This window comes from Eupeodes corollae, chromosome 1 (assembly GCF_945859685.1).
Source record: "Eupeodes corollae chromosome 1, idEupCoro1.1, whole genome shotgun sequence".
Taxonomy (NCBI): Eukaryota; Metazoa; Arthropoda; class Insecta; order Diptera; family Syrphidae; genus Eupeodes; species Eupeodes corollae.
This window is the reverse complement of record NC_079147.1, coordinates 120,777,728-120,795,628: the sequence shown is the minus strand read 5'-3', so window position 1 is coordinate 120,795,628 and position 17,901 is coordinate 120,777,728. Positions and strand designations below refer to the sequence as shown.

At 33.6% G+C, this 17,901-nt stretch overlaps 1 protein-coding gene across 1 annotated transcript; it reads right to left on the bottom strand.

Annotated features, from left to right (window-relative positions):
- Positions 1–10,989: 10,989 nt before the first annotated feature.
- LOC129943365 (uncharacterized) lies at positions 10,990–16,383 on the bottom strand. Its single transcript, XM_056052753.1, has one exon. The coding sequence runs from the start codon at positions 16,381–16,383 to the stop codon at positions 10,990–10,992; it is 5,394 nt and encodes a 1,797-aa protein (XP_055908728.1).
- Between the last annotated feature and the right edge of the window lie 1,518 nt (positions 16,384–17,901).

Sequence of the window (17,901 nt, the reverse complement as noted above, 5' to 3'; positions counted from 1 at the left end):
TTGCAGGAACATTGAAAACGAGAGTTACAGAATGTAAACATGGATCATAAAAATAAAACAACGCAGGAACTTTAAAAACATTTTTATATACTCATCTCCTTTTTCTATTCCTATTTTATTTGCGTGTACTCGTTGCTTATTTTCTTTACATTACTCACGACATTTAAAAAATGGGACATTTTGTGCAGCAAAAAATAAAATATGTACTGTTTTCTGTTCAAATAAGGGTCTTCCTGTAGATTTGTATTGCCCTGATTTGTATGTTTCCTTGACATACTTACTTACTTACTAAAGGTGGCGCTACAGTCCTGTGTGAACTAGGGCCTCACCCAACAAACTTCTCCATCTAGCTCGGTCCCTAGCTAGATGTCTCCAGTTTCGCGCTCCAAGTTGGGTGAGGTCACCTTCCACTTGTGCGCGCCACCTGATCCGCGGTCTTCCTGTAATGCGCTGTCCTGTGGGCGCGGATTCGAAGACTTTCCGGGCCGGAGCATTGGTTTCCATGCGCTCTACGTGACCCAGCCATCTTAGTCGTTGGACTTTTACTCTTCTGGCTAAGTCTACGTCGCTGTACAGCCCGTACAGTTCGTCGTTCCATCTTCTCCTCCACTTCCCTTCGATGCATACGGGACCGTAGATCACACGAAGAACTTTTCTCTCGAAGCGACCCAAGGTGCTTTCATCCGCTTTTGTCATGGTCCATGCTTCTGCACCGTAAAGCATGACGGGGATGATAAGGGTCTTATATAGCAACACTTTGGTCCCTAGAGAGAGGACTTTACCACTCAATTGCTTTCTTAGTCCAAAGAAACAGCGGTTAGCAAGAGTTATTCTGCGTTTGATCTCAGCGCTGGTGTTGTTTTCTGCGTTTACAGCGGAGCCTAGGTACACGAAGTCCTTGACTACCTCAAAGTTACGTCTGTCGATTGTGACGTTTTGACCAAAACGTCGGTGTTGTATGTCCTTTCTAGAAGACAGCATGTACTTTGTTTTGCCCTCATTTACCGTTAAACCCATTTTTGCCCCCTCTGCCTCAATACTCACAAAAGCCCCATTGACATCACGCTGAGTTCTTCCTATTATGTCAATGTCATCAGCATATGCCAGTAATTGGACAGACTTTTGAAAGATAGTGCCTCTAGTGTTGACGTGTGAGCTCTGCACTATTCTTTCAAGCACGATGTTAAAAAAATCGCATGACAGCGCATCACCTTGTCTAAAACGTTTTTTGACATCAAAAGGTTCTGTTAAGTTATTTCCAACCTTTATGGAGCAGCGTGAATTCCCCATAGTCATCCTGCACAAACGGACGAGTTTGGCAGGGATGCCAAAACTAGACATGGCTCTATACAGCTCGTCTCTGTAGATGCTGTCATATGCGGTCTTGAAATCGATGAAAAGATGGTGAGTGTCGATTTAGTGATCTTGAGTTTTTTCCAGGATCTGCCGTGATGTGAATATTTGATCAACTGTGGACTTTCCTGTCTAAAACCACACTGATAAGGACCTATCAGGTTGTTGACGATGGGCTTTAGACGTTCACATATTACGGCAGAGAAGATTTTATAGGCGATGTTAAGTAGACTTATTCCTCTATAGTTAGTGCAGTTTAGAGGGTCTCTTTTTTTCAGGATCATGCAAACAATACTGAGGTGCCATTCATCGGGCATGTTTTCTTCCGACCATATCTTACAGATAAGTTGGTACATGCTCCTAACCAACTTATCTCCAGCTGCTTTAAAGAGCTCGGCATTCAAGCCATCCGCTCCAGCGGCTTTATTAGACTCCAACTTAGATATGGCAATCTTTACTTCGTCTAAGTCGGGAGGACGGGATTGTTGGCTTTCGTCGTCTATATTGAATGGATCATCCTGCCTGACAGCGGAATTCAGTTCTTCGTCACCGTTATACAGTCCTTGACATAACTGTATGAAAAAACGTGTTTCTTTTTGATTATTTTAATGGGTCCTATTTGTCGAATTGAAAATTTTGACATTTCTCGACGTTTTAAGGTATTTAGAGTCGAAATAAAAGCATTTTGGGAAGATGTCTGTGCGTGTGTACCTACCTTCGTACGTCATCAATTTCTCTTTCGAGAGAATTCTTTTCATCAGACCGAATTTTTTTTTTACTCTTTTTAAGTCGACTTATTTTCTGTAGCATGTTTATTTTCCAGAAGAGAACCGTTATTTTGTTTTTAAGTTTTCTCTAGAACTAATGAACCGATTTTTTTTTTCTGCACAAACTATTATACTGTCTTAATAATATTTGATGATCAAAAAATTCATAATTTTTTTTAGCTAAATGGAATTTTCATTTTTGAAGACAAACTTATTTTGCAGGTATATTTTTAAATCTTAAAATACAGGAAATACTATATTTAAACAGACTCTTTGGATACTTGAGCAAGTTCGTGCGATCCAGTCTTGCATTTAAATTGTTTTGCTCTTCGTGCAGTTCTTACAAAGTTTTTTTTTCAAGTATCTTAGTCTTGGATTCTTGGATCAGACTGTGATGCAACCCGACCTTATAATCTACCATTATTGTCTGTCTGATATTTAAAAAAAAGGCTGGGATGGGCCCACACTGATTACTTTCCATCCCGTTAGTTGAATTATTTTTACAAACTTTAAAACAACCAACAATATTTTGTATATAAGGAAATAGTTAAGTTTGAAAATCTAGTTTTGTTAACTAGATTTGTAGTCGAAAACATGTTTTTTTATCAATTTTAGTAGCATTTCTTAAATTTTTACAAATAGGATGAATGAAATTAATTTGAGAGATATCAAGAACCAAACACTTATTTTGACAAAATTTGCGTACTATTTCTTGTAGATTTTATTTTTTTATGAAAAAGGACTGTTAGATTTTAATAAAAAAAAACTGCTAATTATAGAATTTTAAAAAGCTATTTGAGTCGAAAGTAAATTTAAAAAAAGTATTAGTACTGTCTTTTTAAAACTTTCAGTTCGATTTTTCTCAAAATTGTATTAAGTCGAAAATCAATTTTTACCAAATTTTATTAATTTTCTTGTTTAGGTTTTTACTTTTTATAAAAAAAACTGTCAATTCGATTTCTATCAAAATTTTTCAGAATTTTGAAAACAATATTCTTTCTAAATTAAAATTGGTTGGAAACCATGATCTCAAATTTTTGAAAAGATATATGAGTAGAAAATCAATTTTACCAACTTTTGTTGAATTGTCTTTTAAATTTTTATTTTTTGTAAAAAAAAACTTTCAATCCTATTTTTCTCAAAATTTTACTGAATGTGGACAACGGCACGAGTACGATAACTTTGGCTACAAGATATAATAACGGTTTTTGGTACAAATATTTTTTACTATGGGAGGGGAGGTCTATCTCCCCCCATTTAGGCGGTAGAGGCAATTTAAAAAAATATGTACATTAAATGGAAAAAAAAAATAATTAAAAAATAACGGAAATATTTACAATTATGTATTATACCTTTTTTTAAAGCTAACATTTTTGTCTATTAGCTTGTTTTTAAATCAAGTCAAAACTATGCATAGTTTTTGCAAAAAAATAGTTTTAAAGTCAAAATTTGTGCAAAAAAAAAGTAAAAAAAAGGGTTAAAGTGTAATTTTTTAATACTTCAAGATTAATTATCACTGTTTTTATTTCAGAATTTATTGCTCTTATTTGTTTTTGATCAAAGAATGAAAACTAGATGATTTTATGTGTTTCACTTTTTGAGAAAATTGAAAATAACCACAATTACTATTTTAATTTTTTTTGCTTGACTGGTCTTATTTTGATAGTAACAATAGCCACGTTTTATTATCACCATGATCTGAACTGGGTCTTGGATTTTCATGCACTACAACAACAACACAAGATCCTGCTTTGTATATGGATCTCAACTTGAGATCCAAAATTTAATTTCTTTCACACATAACTTTGTAACATTGTAATTTCAAATGCAAAAAAATCAATAAAACCTGTATTGTCATATAACCATTTCCATCTGACTGAAATAAATTATTTTTCACATATTTATTTTGTATATTATCCATGGTGAAATTAAAAAAATTAAGTTAAAAAAAATGTATATTTGACATAATTAAAAAATAACAAAAAAAAATCACTGAGCGAAATGATCTTATGGCAACACTGCTTTAAATGTCAAAAAATATAAATAAAATCGAGAAAACCGGCAGCAAAAATGGGAGAAAATACCAATAAATAGTAAGTAATCTCTAAATTAAATTATTTTAGTGTCACATTTATCAAGTTCAATTTTATTAATAGGTCAAAACGAATCTTGACTACAGCTGAGACAAGAGCGTTCTTGATGCTTATGGGAAGAGGCGTTTTGAGTTTGAGAGTGCCAGACTCAAAAAGTTCGCCATGAGTAATGTCTTGGAAGATCTTTCTGCGCTTCGAGTGACTTGTTATTTATATGTATATAAATATTAATTTCTAATGTTTTTTGCAGACTCAAACAACAACTGAAGAAATGCTGAAAACCAAATTAAAAAACCTCTTGTGGGCCTACAAATCGAGAGTAGACCACGACAAAAGAACTGGGAAATCTTTTATAAAAGCTCCTTTTGCAGTACAAATGGAGGATTTTTTTTTGATATTCCCATTGTCTTTAAAGGATGGAATTAGCCATTCAAGACATGGATATGCTGAGTCACAAAGCAGAAATGAGTTGAAAGGAAAAAGCTCTTCGGTCCTTTCGAATGCATTCCTATATAAATCCGATCTTCGGAGAAGTAAGTTTTCGTGCAAACTCCCCGGTTCTCCACAAAAAATATTTATAAACTTTTTTTTGCATTAACAACACATTGAAGTAAGATGCTGTAATAATGCTTCCTGTTAAAATAAATTTCTTTGTTCAGAACCGGAGCCTTGAGTTTTATATGGGATCGGTCTATGCAACCCAAAATTCCTGGCATTGTTTTTTCTTCCATTAAAGCCATATTTTGAGCAATTTCATCCCTGCTTTCCCACTTCACATATTCATGGCCGATGGATATTAGCCACATTGTCACTCTTTGAATAATATGCCATGCTGTGGACTGTGACACGCCGAATAAATTTGATATTTCGCGGAAAGTGTTGGTATTTGCCATGAACCACAAAAATATATATACCTACTCTCTTTTTGGTGTCGAATTGAATCGTGGTATATGCCCATACCGATCTAAAATACATTTTAAATACATAAGCATGTAAACATAAATATATTATTTGAGTAAAACCTTTGTATATGAAACCCATAGTACTCTCATGGTGAAAGTCGAATAGGGCGGCATCTACATATTTTTTGTGGAACGTCTAGCGAAGACATTAATGGAGAAATCGATTGCAGTCGGGAGAATTATAAATATTATAATTTGTAATAGAGAAAGACTATAGTGAATTAACGAAAGTCTGAGTGCGAAAGGAATACGCATTTGTTTCTTTGTGTTTGTATTTTGGTTTGATTGTATTTTTACATAAGCAAAACGGTAGACTTTCTATACAAAGATGATAAGCCAAAAGCAGGTGAATTGCGATTTCGAGTAGGAATTTCATATTCTTGGTTGAGATTTTATATTTTTGATGATTTGAGAATTGTATTAGGGAATTATAACTTGAACTATTATAGGCAAGTATATATGTAGGTATTGTATTGTTATGAAATAACAGATAATACATTTTTTTTTAAATTTGATCGCCTTAACCTTTCTTACAGTTTGTTTTCAAATCTAACATAAAGAATTTTATATCTTTTATGAACAATGTTTTTTTTTTTAATAAATAATTTTGTTGATTGAAACTAAACGCAATTCAAAAGCTGGTTACACAATTATTGACAACTTATAGTGAAATAAAATATTTTGATGCACGTTAAATTTTGTACACATGTAAATAGATAGTAAACATAAATACGTATCATCGCATAATTTAAGGAAATTTTTGCTTAGACGTTTTTTAATGGTAGTGAATTTTTTAAATGGGATGAGGAACTTTTAAAATCTTTAATTTTAAAAATTAATACAAATAATTGAGCTTATAAAGTACCTAGGTAGTTATATCTTCTGGTCAAAAAAGTGTTTCATGGACAAATTTGGAGACAGTTTTACTTAAGTTCTTATAATATTATGCTATATGTAGGTATTTATTATAATCTATCTACAGTAGTAACTTATCAACTATAGGAACTACACAACTTTGTTTGGATCTATATTTTTAGAGAAATATTAAAATTTGTAATTGTTCTTACCTACATAAATGTGATGGTTTTGTGCGTGCATTTTTGACTATCGAACCGTGGTTTTATTTCTGTTCGTGTAGTAGGTAGAGGCAATTTTAGAAGTAATGATTTAAATTAAAAAAAATCCTATACCTAGTCTATTTAAATATATTTACTATATTTTAGGATTGAAAAATATACCTGGATCAAAATCATCAAGGTTGCAAATTTCAAAATTGGTTTTATGACAAAAAAAAACTGGAAGCTACAATGATGGCTTTTACCTTATAATTTTAAAATTTTTATATTAATAAACTTTGACAGGGCAGCATTTTTCTAAGTTTGATAAAATCAACAAGAACAAAACAAAGCATATAATTAATTTAAGCTTTAATTTATAACATGGGTGTACAGTGTATCTATATTAAATAAGCAATAATGAAAACAATACATACAAAATGTTTTACAAGGAAAATACGTCAAATCATGTCCGGGAACGTTCCCGAATTGGCCGTTCACGAAATGACGATTTCAAATAAGAGCGGATATCTTAAATGCGTTCTGACTTTGTCAATAGGAACATATTTGTGGTTTCTTTATTTCGAGTAGTAAAAAAGAATTTCATCAATAATTAATAATAATAAATACGTCCACGGAATAACGGACTATTAATGTACGCTCTACGAATAATGAATAGAAAGATACTTAACAGTAGGATATAATTTTTTTTGACGAAATATACTCTGTTAACCGGCTTTGTTATTGTTCTCTTCTTCCAATGACGTTTGACACCGAATGGCTGGATTTACTTAAAACTGTTTTTGATCGATTATCTATATGTTCACTGAAATGACTTGTGCGGTATTGGACAAACTTTTTTTTGCATTTTTATAGTAAAAAACAAATAATCTTTTAGTATCCCCTAAAAACTAAATATTAAAAAAATACGTTGTATTGAGTAATGACCGGGGTTAAATACATATCTTAAATTTTCAATTATATTTTTGACTTGCTGTTGAAGATTGTAAATTAAGGCGCGTTTCCGAAATGATTTTCTATGCGTGTATATTGATTTTATTTAAAATTCACCTTATTAATAATTATATTGTTTGATGGACACACATAAAAATGTTTGTAGGTTTTCGTGTTTTGTTAAAAAAGTTTTAAGTTGAACTATTCTTAAAAATTTTAAAATTAATAACAATATTTTGCATATGATGAAAAAGTTTGATTTCAAAATCTATTTTTACTAGATTTTTAGTTTAAACCGAATTGTTACCAATTTTAAGGTACTTACAACAGCAAACAACATTATATGTACCTACATACCTTAATCCGTAAATATGTACTACATTTGTTGTTTATGCCCTCTAAGGTATATTATTATTAATTATAAATTATAGCTAAAGCAAAAGTAGGATTGGGACATAATTAAAAGACAAACATTTCAAATATCAAATTATCTGGGCCAACATGAAGAATTCATTTTTGTGTTTATTTTAAACTGCATATTTATAAAAACCAACGAAAAACGACTTTAAAGGTCAAACAAATCTAATCTTCAAATATTATAAAAAAACTTAATGTCGAATAAAAGCAAAATACCTACCAGCCAAAATATACATATAACTATATCCAAACGTATAACTACCCCCATATTTATCTTCTTTACAAAGATCTGCAATACAAAAATCGCATCGTAGCTTTGTATAAATAATACAAACCATTGTGCATATCAGTCGTTGGCAAAATTATTTGCACAACGTAAAATTTACACAGCATCTCTTCATTTGAGCTTTATAACTTAAAAAATAATAAAGATATTGTCAATATTTATTTTTATTAATAATGAATTCATATTCTCGCAACGGTACATAAAATAACAAAACTGAACTTCTAACGGTTCATTTTAAAAACGTAAAAACCAAAGTGGCAAAATTACTTGCACATTATATTAAACCGGCGAAATTATTTGCACATCTTTGGATTAGCACATTTAACACACTGGAAGCAAAAAAAAAAGTTTTTTTTTTTTAGGAAAACAAAACTCTTCTTTGAAAATAGCATTACCTAGTAAGTTGTGCTTCCTCCTTTTGCCGCAATAACAGCAGCGAGGCGCCTTGGCATTGAGTTTATCAAGTTTTGAATTTGTTCTGACGGAACCGTACTCCAAGCTGTTATAAACTTGTGTACTTTGAACAAGAATTTTTTATTGAAAAAATTAAGAAAAAAAGAGAACAATTGAATAAGTTAAACCGCAAAGTTTGAAGGTTAATTTAAGTATAAGTTTATTACAAAGGTTAAAATAGAATATCCAATTATAACATATATCTTTGCGTTAACTTTAATTTGACATTGAATTCTTTTAAATTTTCGATAAGTTTAATTTTACATACAAAGGTTGGCAATACTGTTTTTAAAGTTGAATTTACATTGCTTTTATTTAAATTTGATTAATTCTATTACTATTATTAATTTTATTATTTTCTTAAATATTTCATGTATAATCGCACATTCTTCGCCCTCCAAGTTCTTGATTCCGGAGCCTTGTTCTGCAATCATCTGAACATGTCCCTTCTAGTTTCGCGTAGTACCACTATCTAATTTGAAATATAAACAAAGTGGAACAAATTAATAATGGAACAAATAGAATGACATAAAGTACAACAACAACAACAACATTATTGCACATAAACAATTCAACACTTCAATAGTGCAAACAGTTTACACATGAATGGAAAAGTTCCGTTATCCTTTTGCGACTATACTATGGATATGGTGCGTAAATTGATAACTGGTAACTGATCATTCCATCAATTAAGCTAGCCACAGACGATGAACATGTTGGTGTGATTTGTTGGGCAGCGGTTCGCCATACACGGGCCAACATGTTTATAAACTTCATTTTTTGTGTGACTGTCGTGAAGTCAAGATGTGCGATAGAAGTGCGGATGATGCAATAGCATGTTCGATAATTTATTTATAATATAATAAATTATAATTTACTTATTTTCCCATATTGCCGGTTCACATTTTATCGCTTCAATGAAATTTTCAATAAATAATTTGCATTGCGACGACATGTTAACTCATTGAAAGTAACAACACAAATGACGAATTGTTGTCCCACAACGCCATACACGACGAATATGTTGGAAAACTTCAAAACGTGTTGTAAACTTGCCCATACACAGCCAACATGTTAGCCCCAACTTCACGGTTTACAAAATATTTCATAAACCGTCGATTTGTTGGCCAACACGCCCATACACGAATGATTTTCAGCCCAACACCAACAAATCACACCAACATGTTCATCGTCTGTGGCCAGCTTTAGTTATAGTTTTCTCTCGTACTCGTGTTCGTGTTGTTTACTATCGTTCGTCGTCGCCGTGTGTTAAATTCTTTTGTTCATTTGTTTTGTTATTTTGTCTAATTTTAATAGTGTTTAATTGTTTTTTAGTATAATTTTGATAGTGTTTAATTGTTTTTGTTTATTTTAAAATATTAAAATAAAATTAATTTGTCGCGAGTGTTAATAGTATTTACATGATATACATGATATTATTTATTGCTGATTGCTGGTCGCAGACGAATTGGGTAAGTGATTTTTTTTTTATTATTTATTTATTTATTTTAAATTAATATATTTTATTTATTATTGCGGGCGGTTGTTTTTTAATTAATTTAATAATTATTTCGGGCGATTAGGCGTGATTTTATTTTAATAATATGTGTATATTTAATATATTAAAATATGCATATGCCTCTTCGGGACTGTACCCCCTTTTTTTGCTAAGGAAAGTACATACGCCGCGACCGAGTTGCATTATGTTTTAATGCTTCATACAACGGTACCTTAAGTTTCTATGTGCAATGAGTTGTTCTAAGTAAATTATATAATCTGTGGTGTGAAATATTTGTGCGTGGTGAAATTCATGTAAATATCAATGACGTAATTAATTGATTTTGTGTTATTTTATTTATTTGGATTATATTAGATTTTGACATCGCGAGTTAAGTTTGAATTTATATTTTCAATGGTGGTATTCGTGTTATGTGAAAATTAATATTTTGTGAAAATTTATTGTTTATATTTTAATTAGTGCATTGATGCAGCTAGTGTTTTTTTTTTTTTGAAATATTAAATTAAGTATACTTTGTGATAGTACTTTGAATATTTATTTAAATTTTAATTAATTGTATGCAATGTACCTTAATATTAATAAATAAATGTTGAATAAATTTTATCTGTATTTTAATTTCTAAATGTTGGACATAGCTGGTAGCTATTTGCAGTGGCCATTTTAAATTATTTATTTGTTTGTTTACATTTTCTTTTAAGTTCGATTGTAAGAACAATTTGATTTTTGTTTGAATTTCGATGAAATAAAATTAAATTTTGAAATTAATTTGTTGTTTTATTTAATATTCTCATTTTATATTTATATATTTTGTTTCATGATTTCAATTGTATATCATATATGTTTGTAAAAATTTTAAGTTTTAATAAATGTTATTAAAAAATTAAACTGTGGTTTATTTAATTTTAACTATTATAGATTTTAGTTTATAAAAAACATTTTACACAACGCTGAAGCGATGGTTTTATTAATGAATTAATGATTTGATTAATTATTATTATATATGTATTATTTTAATTGATTACATTTGAATATTATTATTTTATTTTCGAAATTTAATTTCCGGTGAAATAATTTGTGAAGTAATTTGATTGTTATTCTGAACGGTGGTGAAGTGATTTTGTGTTTGAATTTTAAACGATTGTTTGTTGTTCAAGTGTTTCATTCGATGGCAAACGACAAACTTTTGCGATGGGCCGTTTTATCATTCCGGATTTGGTTTTTACTGTAACAACACGAATTAATCCATCGGATCCCGGATGAGTTTCGTGAACGCGAGCTAGGTTCCAATGAGTCGGTGGAAATCTTTCATCTTTGATCAAAACGATATCTCCAATTTTGATATTTTCTTGGACTTTCATCCACTTCGGACGCTGTTGAAGCCGGGATAGGTATTCGGAACTCCATTTACTCCAAAATGTCTCCATTAACGCTTGGATTCGCTTCCATCTATCCATATACGTGATGTTGATGTCAATTTCACCTTGTGGCACAGCATGAAGGGATTCGCCGATTAAAAAATGTGCTGGGGTTAACACATCTAAATCATCAATGCTATCGGAAAGAGGACACAAAGGTCTCGAATTCAAGCACGCTTCTATTTGAGTTAGAAGTGTTGTGAGCTCTTCAAAAGTTAATCTCTCTGTTCCAACGATCCGTTTTAAATGGTACTTGACCGACTTCACACCAGCTTCCCACAATCCACCGAAGTGAGGAGAAGCGGGAGGAATAAAATGCCATTCCGTACCTTGATTTGCAAGGTTTTCCGCGATTTCCTTAAAATCATGTTGTGCATCTTTTAACATTTTGTTTAGTTCAGTATTTGCTCCAACAAAGTTCGTACCACAATCACTATAAATTTGTTTGCAAATTCCCCGTCTGGCAGTAAATCTTCTAAATGCTGCCAAAAATGCTTGTGTCGTCAAGTCTGAAACGACTTCTAAATGTATAGCTTTTGTTGTCAGGCATATAAAGACAGCGAAATATCCTTTCAGGATTTTACTGCCGCGTGCCTTCCAGGCTTTGATTTCGATGGGTCCTGCGTAGTCAACGCCCGTGTGACAAAATGGTCTGGCCATACGAACTCTTGCAGCTGGTAAATTTCCCATCAGTTGCTGCATCTCTGCAGCCTTTTGCCGATAACAAGTCGTGCAATGATGTAGTTGGTACTTCACACTTCTTCGAATTTGGCCAATCCAAAATCGTTGACGTATGTACGCTATCATTTGTTGGATTCCACCATGCAAGGTATTTTTGTGAGCGTCTTTTGCCACAAGTCTTGTGAAATGGTGACTATTATTCAACAAAATTGGATGCTGCGCCTCATAAGGTAGCAGTGAGTTTTGAAGTCGACCGCCGACTCTCATAATTCCGTTGGTATCAATGAATACATTTAGTGATTGTAATTGTTTGGGTATTTTATTATTTTCTTGCATATCTTTCAATTCTTTGGAGAACATCTCGCTCTGAGCTGTTTTGATAGCAAGAGTTCGAGCTGCTTCCAACTCCGACACCCTTAATGGTCCGGTGAGTTTCGAGGCAGTCACTACCACATTGCTAATGTTTGACTTTTTTTTGACCAGACTCATGGCTCGGAGATTGGTTTTGTATCGAAGCCACCACGCTATTACTCGAATTACCTTGTGTAAGCTCGAGATCCTGTGAATAATTACGCTGGTGAGTTCTTCAGCAACTTGAATGGTATGGATCTTTACTGGACGACGTTCTTCTTCTGTTTCAACACTTTCAACTTGACCGGGTACATCAAACTCCCACATCGATCTTAAAAATTTTGGACCGTTCCACCAGACATCTAAGGATTCCATAATTGATGGATATACGCCACGGGATGCCAGATCAGCTGGATTGTGCTGTGTTGGTACATGAGACCAACAATCGCTGCCTATTAATCGTTGTATTTCGGATACTCGATTTGAAACGAATGTTGTCCAATTTGATGGAGTTGTTCGAATCCAAGCAAGAGCAATTGTAGAATCAGTCCAGGCAAAGATGCGAACATTAGGAATGGCTAAGACATCTCTAGTATATTGCAAAAGTTGTGCCAAAATGACTGCACCGCAAAGTTCAAGGCGAGGTAACGTGATCGTCCGCTTGCTCGGAGCAATCTTCGTCTTTGCTAGAAGTATGTTATTGTGGATAGCTCCTTTGTTATCTAATACTCGAACATAAACCACTGCTCCATATGCTTTGGTTGAAGCATCGCAGAAGCCATGCAACTCGATTGCTTTATTTGATGGGCTCATTCGATTCCATCGCGGAATTCTCACATTTTCTATAATCGGGAGTTCTAGCTGAAAGGCTTCCCAACTTTTCTTGATGTGGGCTGGAACTTCCTCGTCCCAATCACATCCGTGATCCCAGAGCTTCTGCATAATAATCTTTGCAGTGATTATGCATGGTGAAATCCATCCAAGCGGATCGAAAAGCTTGGCGACGGTCGATAAAATTGTTCTTTTCGTTGTCGTTTCATTTGGTTCCTGTGCATTTTTATATGAAAAGAAATCGCAGCTAGGAAACCATTTTATGCCAAGAGTTTTCACGTGATTGGACAGATCAAAAGGAAGCTCGAAATCGTATTCGCGATCTTGAATTAATGTATCTTCAATCAAGTCTCTATGATTGGCTGTCCACTTGCGTAGATTAAAACCGGCTGACGATAAAAGTTCTTTTGCTTCATCTCGTTTTCTTCTTGCTTCTTCCATAGAATCTGCACCGCTAATCAAATCATCAACATACATATCTTCTCGTACGACCTTCGCCCCCACAGGATATTTATCCTGTTCATCTTGGGCTAAACGTTGTAGGGTTTTTATGGCTAAATAAGGAGCACTTGCTGTACCAAACGTTACAGTCTTGAGCTTGTAAAGCTTCAAAGGTTCTGTTCGGTTTTCTCTCCACATGATGATTTGATAAAAGCAATCTGGATGACTCACCAAAATTTGTCGGTACATCTTTTCTATGTCGGCAGTAAAAGTATATCGGTGTGTTCGCCATCGTATGACGAGATCTATAATAGATGTTTGTAGCTTTGGACCGACCAGAAGATAATCATTAAGAGATTTTCCATTCGAATCTTTCGAAGCAGCATCAAAAACAACTCGAGTCTTCGTAGTTGTGCTTGATTCCTTAATCACAGCATGATGTGGTAGGATAAAGTGGTTTGGTGTGTTGAGTACCTCATCATCGTTACTGATCTGCTCCATGTGATGGAGCGTCTCATATTCTTTTATACATTTTATGTAGTCAGCTCGAAGAGTTGGGTTAGCTTCAAGCTTCTTTTCAAGATGAAGAAAACGTTGATAAGCCATCTGTCGACTGGATCCCATCTTTGGCAACGTGTCATCTTTGAATGGCATTTTTACTTGATATCGACCATTAGCTAAACGTCGAGTATATTTTTCGAAATGTGCCTCGCAAGCTACGTTTTCTTCGGTCTCATGAACTTGAAACGGTAACTCTTCCATTTCCCAAAACTTCTGTAGTTGAAGGTTCAAATCAGTTGTTTGAAAGAAACTGCGGATTTGTTGACGAGGATGTGTTGAAACTCTTCCTAGTACAATCCAGCCCAATTCCGTTTTTTGTGCCATCGGTCCGGTGCCATCTTCCGGGCGTTTAATTTCCGGTAGAAATATTTGGGCACAAACGTCACTGCCTAAAAGTAAATCGATTGGTGCTGGTACGTGGAGATGTGGATCTGCCAACGGAAGTCCAATAAGGTGTTTCCATGTATCAGGCACCATTCTTTGGGTTGGTAGAAGGCCAGTGAGCGACTTAAATGTGAATGCCTGTAAGGCAGTTTGAAACGGTGAGTGGCAAGATATTATCTGTACCTGTACAGCGTTCTGCGATGTGCCACTACTGACCAACCCCAGCCCTGATACCTCGACACATGTCTTCAATTTTTTCAACTTAAGCAACTGAGCAGCTTCTTCAGTAATAAATGAAGATTCAGAACCTGTATCAATCATGGCTCTTAAAAAATGTAACCGGCCGTCTGAAGAACGGGCCTTAACTATAGCGGTTGCTAATAGCACTTGGTGAGAGAAATCTCGATCACCATATGAAGTGTGATAGTTTAAGGTGGTGGTATTTTGAGCATCATTGTTGGGTTGGAATTCAAAGGCATTTGCATTCATTGTTGTTTGAACTACATTTGAGGTAGTTGCTCTCGGCTGTGTTGGAAATCTCGAAGAAGATTGTGCGGGATTTCTTTGGATATTGTTATTCTGCACTTGTTGGTTTACGTGCAACAAAGAATGATGTCTCTGCTGACAAAAGAAGCAGCATAGTGGACTTGGACATTCATTTAAGAAATGCCTGTAAGAAAGGCAATTTTCACATACCTTCAACCGTCGAACAACATCTGTACGACCCATGGTATCCATATTTAAAAATTGTTGACATCTTTTCAAGGAATGCTTTTCTTTATTACATAATTTACATATTAAATTTTCAGTCACAGTTGGTTTAGCAGGCTTAAATTTTTGCTTAGCAAGTAAAACCTTGGACTTCAGTGGAAAACGTAGTTTCGCATTAGCTGCTGGATCAAATTTGGTGTAATTTGAAGTACTCTGATCCTTTTGATCGAAAACCTCAAGAGTTCGAAAACGTTTTTCCAAAAATGAGGTAAATTCATTGAATTTTGGTAGTTCTTTTTTATCACCTAAACTTTCTTCCCACAGCTTTTGAGTAGCCGACGGCAATTTCTGGTTAATGAACCAGATGAGAACAATGTCCCACTTTTCAACCGGAACATCCATATTTTGCAACGCAATAAAACATTCTTTTGTAGTGTACAATAGATTTCTTAAACCTGTGGCAGTTTCACGAGGAAGTGGAGACTGTCCAAAAAGTTGTTGCATTTGGATATGCACCAGAATGCGTTTATGGTCATATCTTTCCTTCAAAAGTGTCCATGCCTTCTCATAATTGGCAGCTTCAACAGATAAATTATGAAGGAATCGTTTTGCGTCATCAGTTAAACAAGACTGTAGAAAATGGAGCCTATCTAAATCTGTCAAACTTTTGTTGTTGTGGACCAGCGCCTGAAATCTGTCATAAAATGGCCGCCAGGTGGTATATGAACCATCAAACTTAGGAAGATCGATGCGAGGCAACCTAACTTCTGAATGGGCGGATCGCTGTCCTTCAGAAACAGAAGCAATATAAGCTTTGTCGTCCAACTTGACTGCAGGTGGAGGCGTCGAAATCTTTTCTAATGATTCCATTAAAATGGCTTTATAGTCAAGGTAAATATCACTAATTTTGTCATATATAACCTTCAAGTCTTCTAATTTTAAGCCTTCTTCCAGACAACCTCCACCAACAATTGCCTCATGATAAAATTTGGCCGATTTTTCATCATCATTCAACTTATCTAAGCGTCCTGATATGTGTGTCTTTGTCAAGCGTTCTTTTGGCGACTTTTTAAAATTTTCAAGGTCTCTCACTATTTTATTGAGAATTCCTTTTTGGAGTTCACCATATTTAAAACCTTTACGGTCCATTTTGTTACTTAAATATTTTTATCTTACAGATAGGACCACAGAAATTAATATTGACGAGTTTACAACACAAATCAAGCAAGACTTACTGCGTTGTTTGAAGATATTGATGCTGCTGTTGAAGCTGGTGATGCCGGTGTAACCTTTACTGCCGCTGTCGATGTCGCTGCCGCTGTCGCTGTCGCTGCCGCTGTCGATGTCGCTGCCGCTGTCGCCGCCGCCGCTGTAGTCGATATTTATATTGTTTAGATGCAATTTGCTTGCGATTTTTATATCGCGATTTAGATTTAAAGTTTTTTATGTAAATATTTGTAATTTGTAAATTGTATTGTCACAGATTTACGTTAACACTTTTGAGGTTATAAAGTATGACAAATTAATATGTATATTTAACTTTTAAATTTGATGTTGTTTTTAAGTTTTTTTAAGTTATAAAATTAAATTATTTAATTAATTTTGAATCAAATATTTAAAGAAGGCTCGAAGGACCAATGTGTACTTTGAACAAGAATTTTTTATTGAAAAAATTAAGAAAAAAAGAGAACAATTGAATAAGTTAAACCGCAAAGTTTGAAGGTTAATTTAAGTATAAGTTTATTACAAAGGTTAAAATAGAATATCCAATTATAACATATATCTTTGCGTTAACTTTAATTTGACATTGAATTCTTTTAAATTTTCGATAAGTTTAATTTTACATACAAAGGTTGGCAATACTGTTTTTAAAGTTGAATTTACATTGCTTTTATTTAAATTTGATTAATTCTATTACTATTATTAATTTTATTATTTTCTTAAATATTTCATGTATAATCGCACAGTAAAACTAGTTTTAAAGAAACTCAGTAAAATAGGTGAACGAAAATTTTGCTGTTCTAACTAAATAAAACTCTTTTTTTATAAAATCAAAAAAAGTCATCACTAATGCATTTTAAAATGAAATAGAAAAAAGCTTACAAAAACTTTAGACAAAAATTCATGAAAAGCTTAGAACTAAGTGACTATTACTTTAAACAAAAAATATAATATATTTAACTGTGTATTCACACTATTGAAACGAGTAAAACACAGTTTTACAATACGACGAAACAAAGAAGTCAGTTATAGTTAAATTTTGTGAGTGCATTTTGAAATACAAAACCATTAAGTTTCCCTTAACGCTCATAAAAACTATATACAATCAGGTACCTATGTATATTTGTGTATTGCTTCGAAAACAAACAAAAAGTTTTGAACCCAACATTCGACCAAACTAGTATCCGAATCCGCTCCCTCAGTTGCTGCTCTTTTGCCAATCATACAACAAACGCCAACCCCCGCCCTTCCCCTCCCACACTTTTCCATCTCTACGGTATAGTAATTGAAGTTTTCAACTGAAAGTTTCAATCCTCTTTTAAATAAAGCTTTGAAGGTGTTAGAAACTCCACCTCTCTACCCCTTAATTTTATAGAAAGAGTGAGTTTGCAGAAACCAGAGGTAAGAGAAAAGAAAATGTGTGACTTCGTCATCGTCATCCGTTGC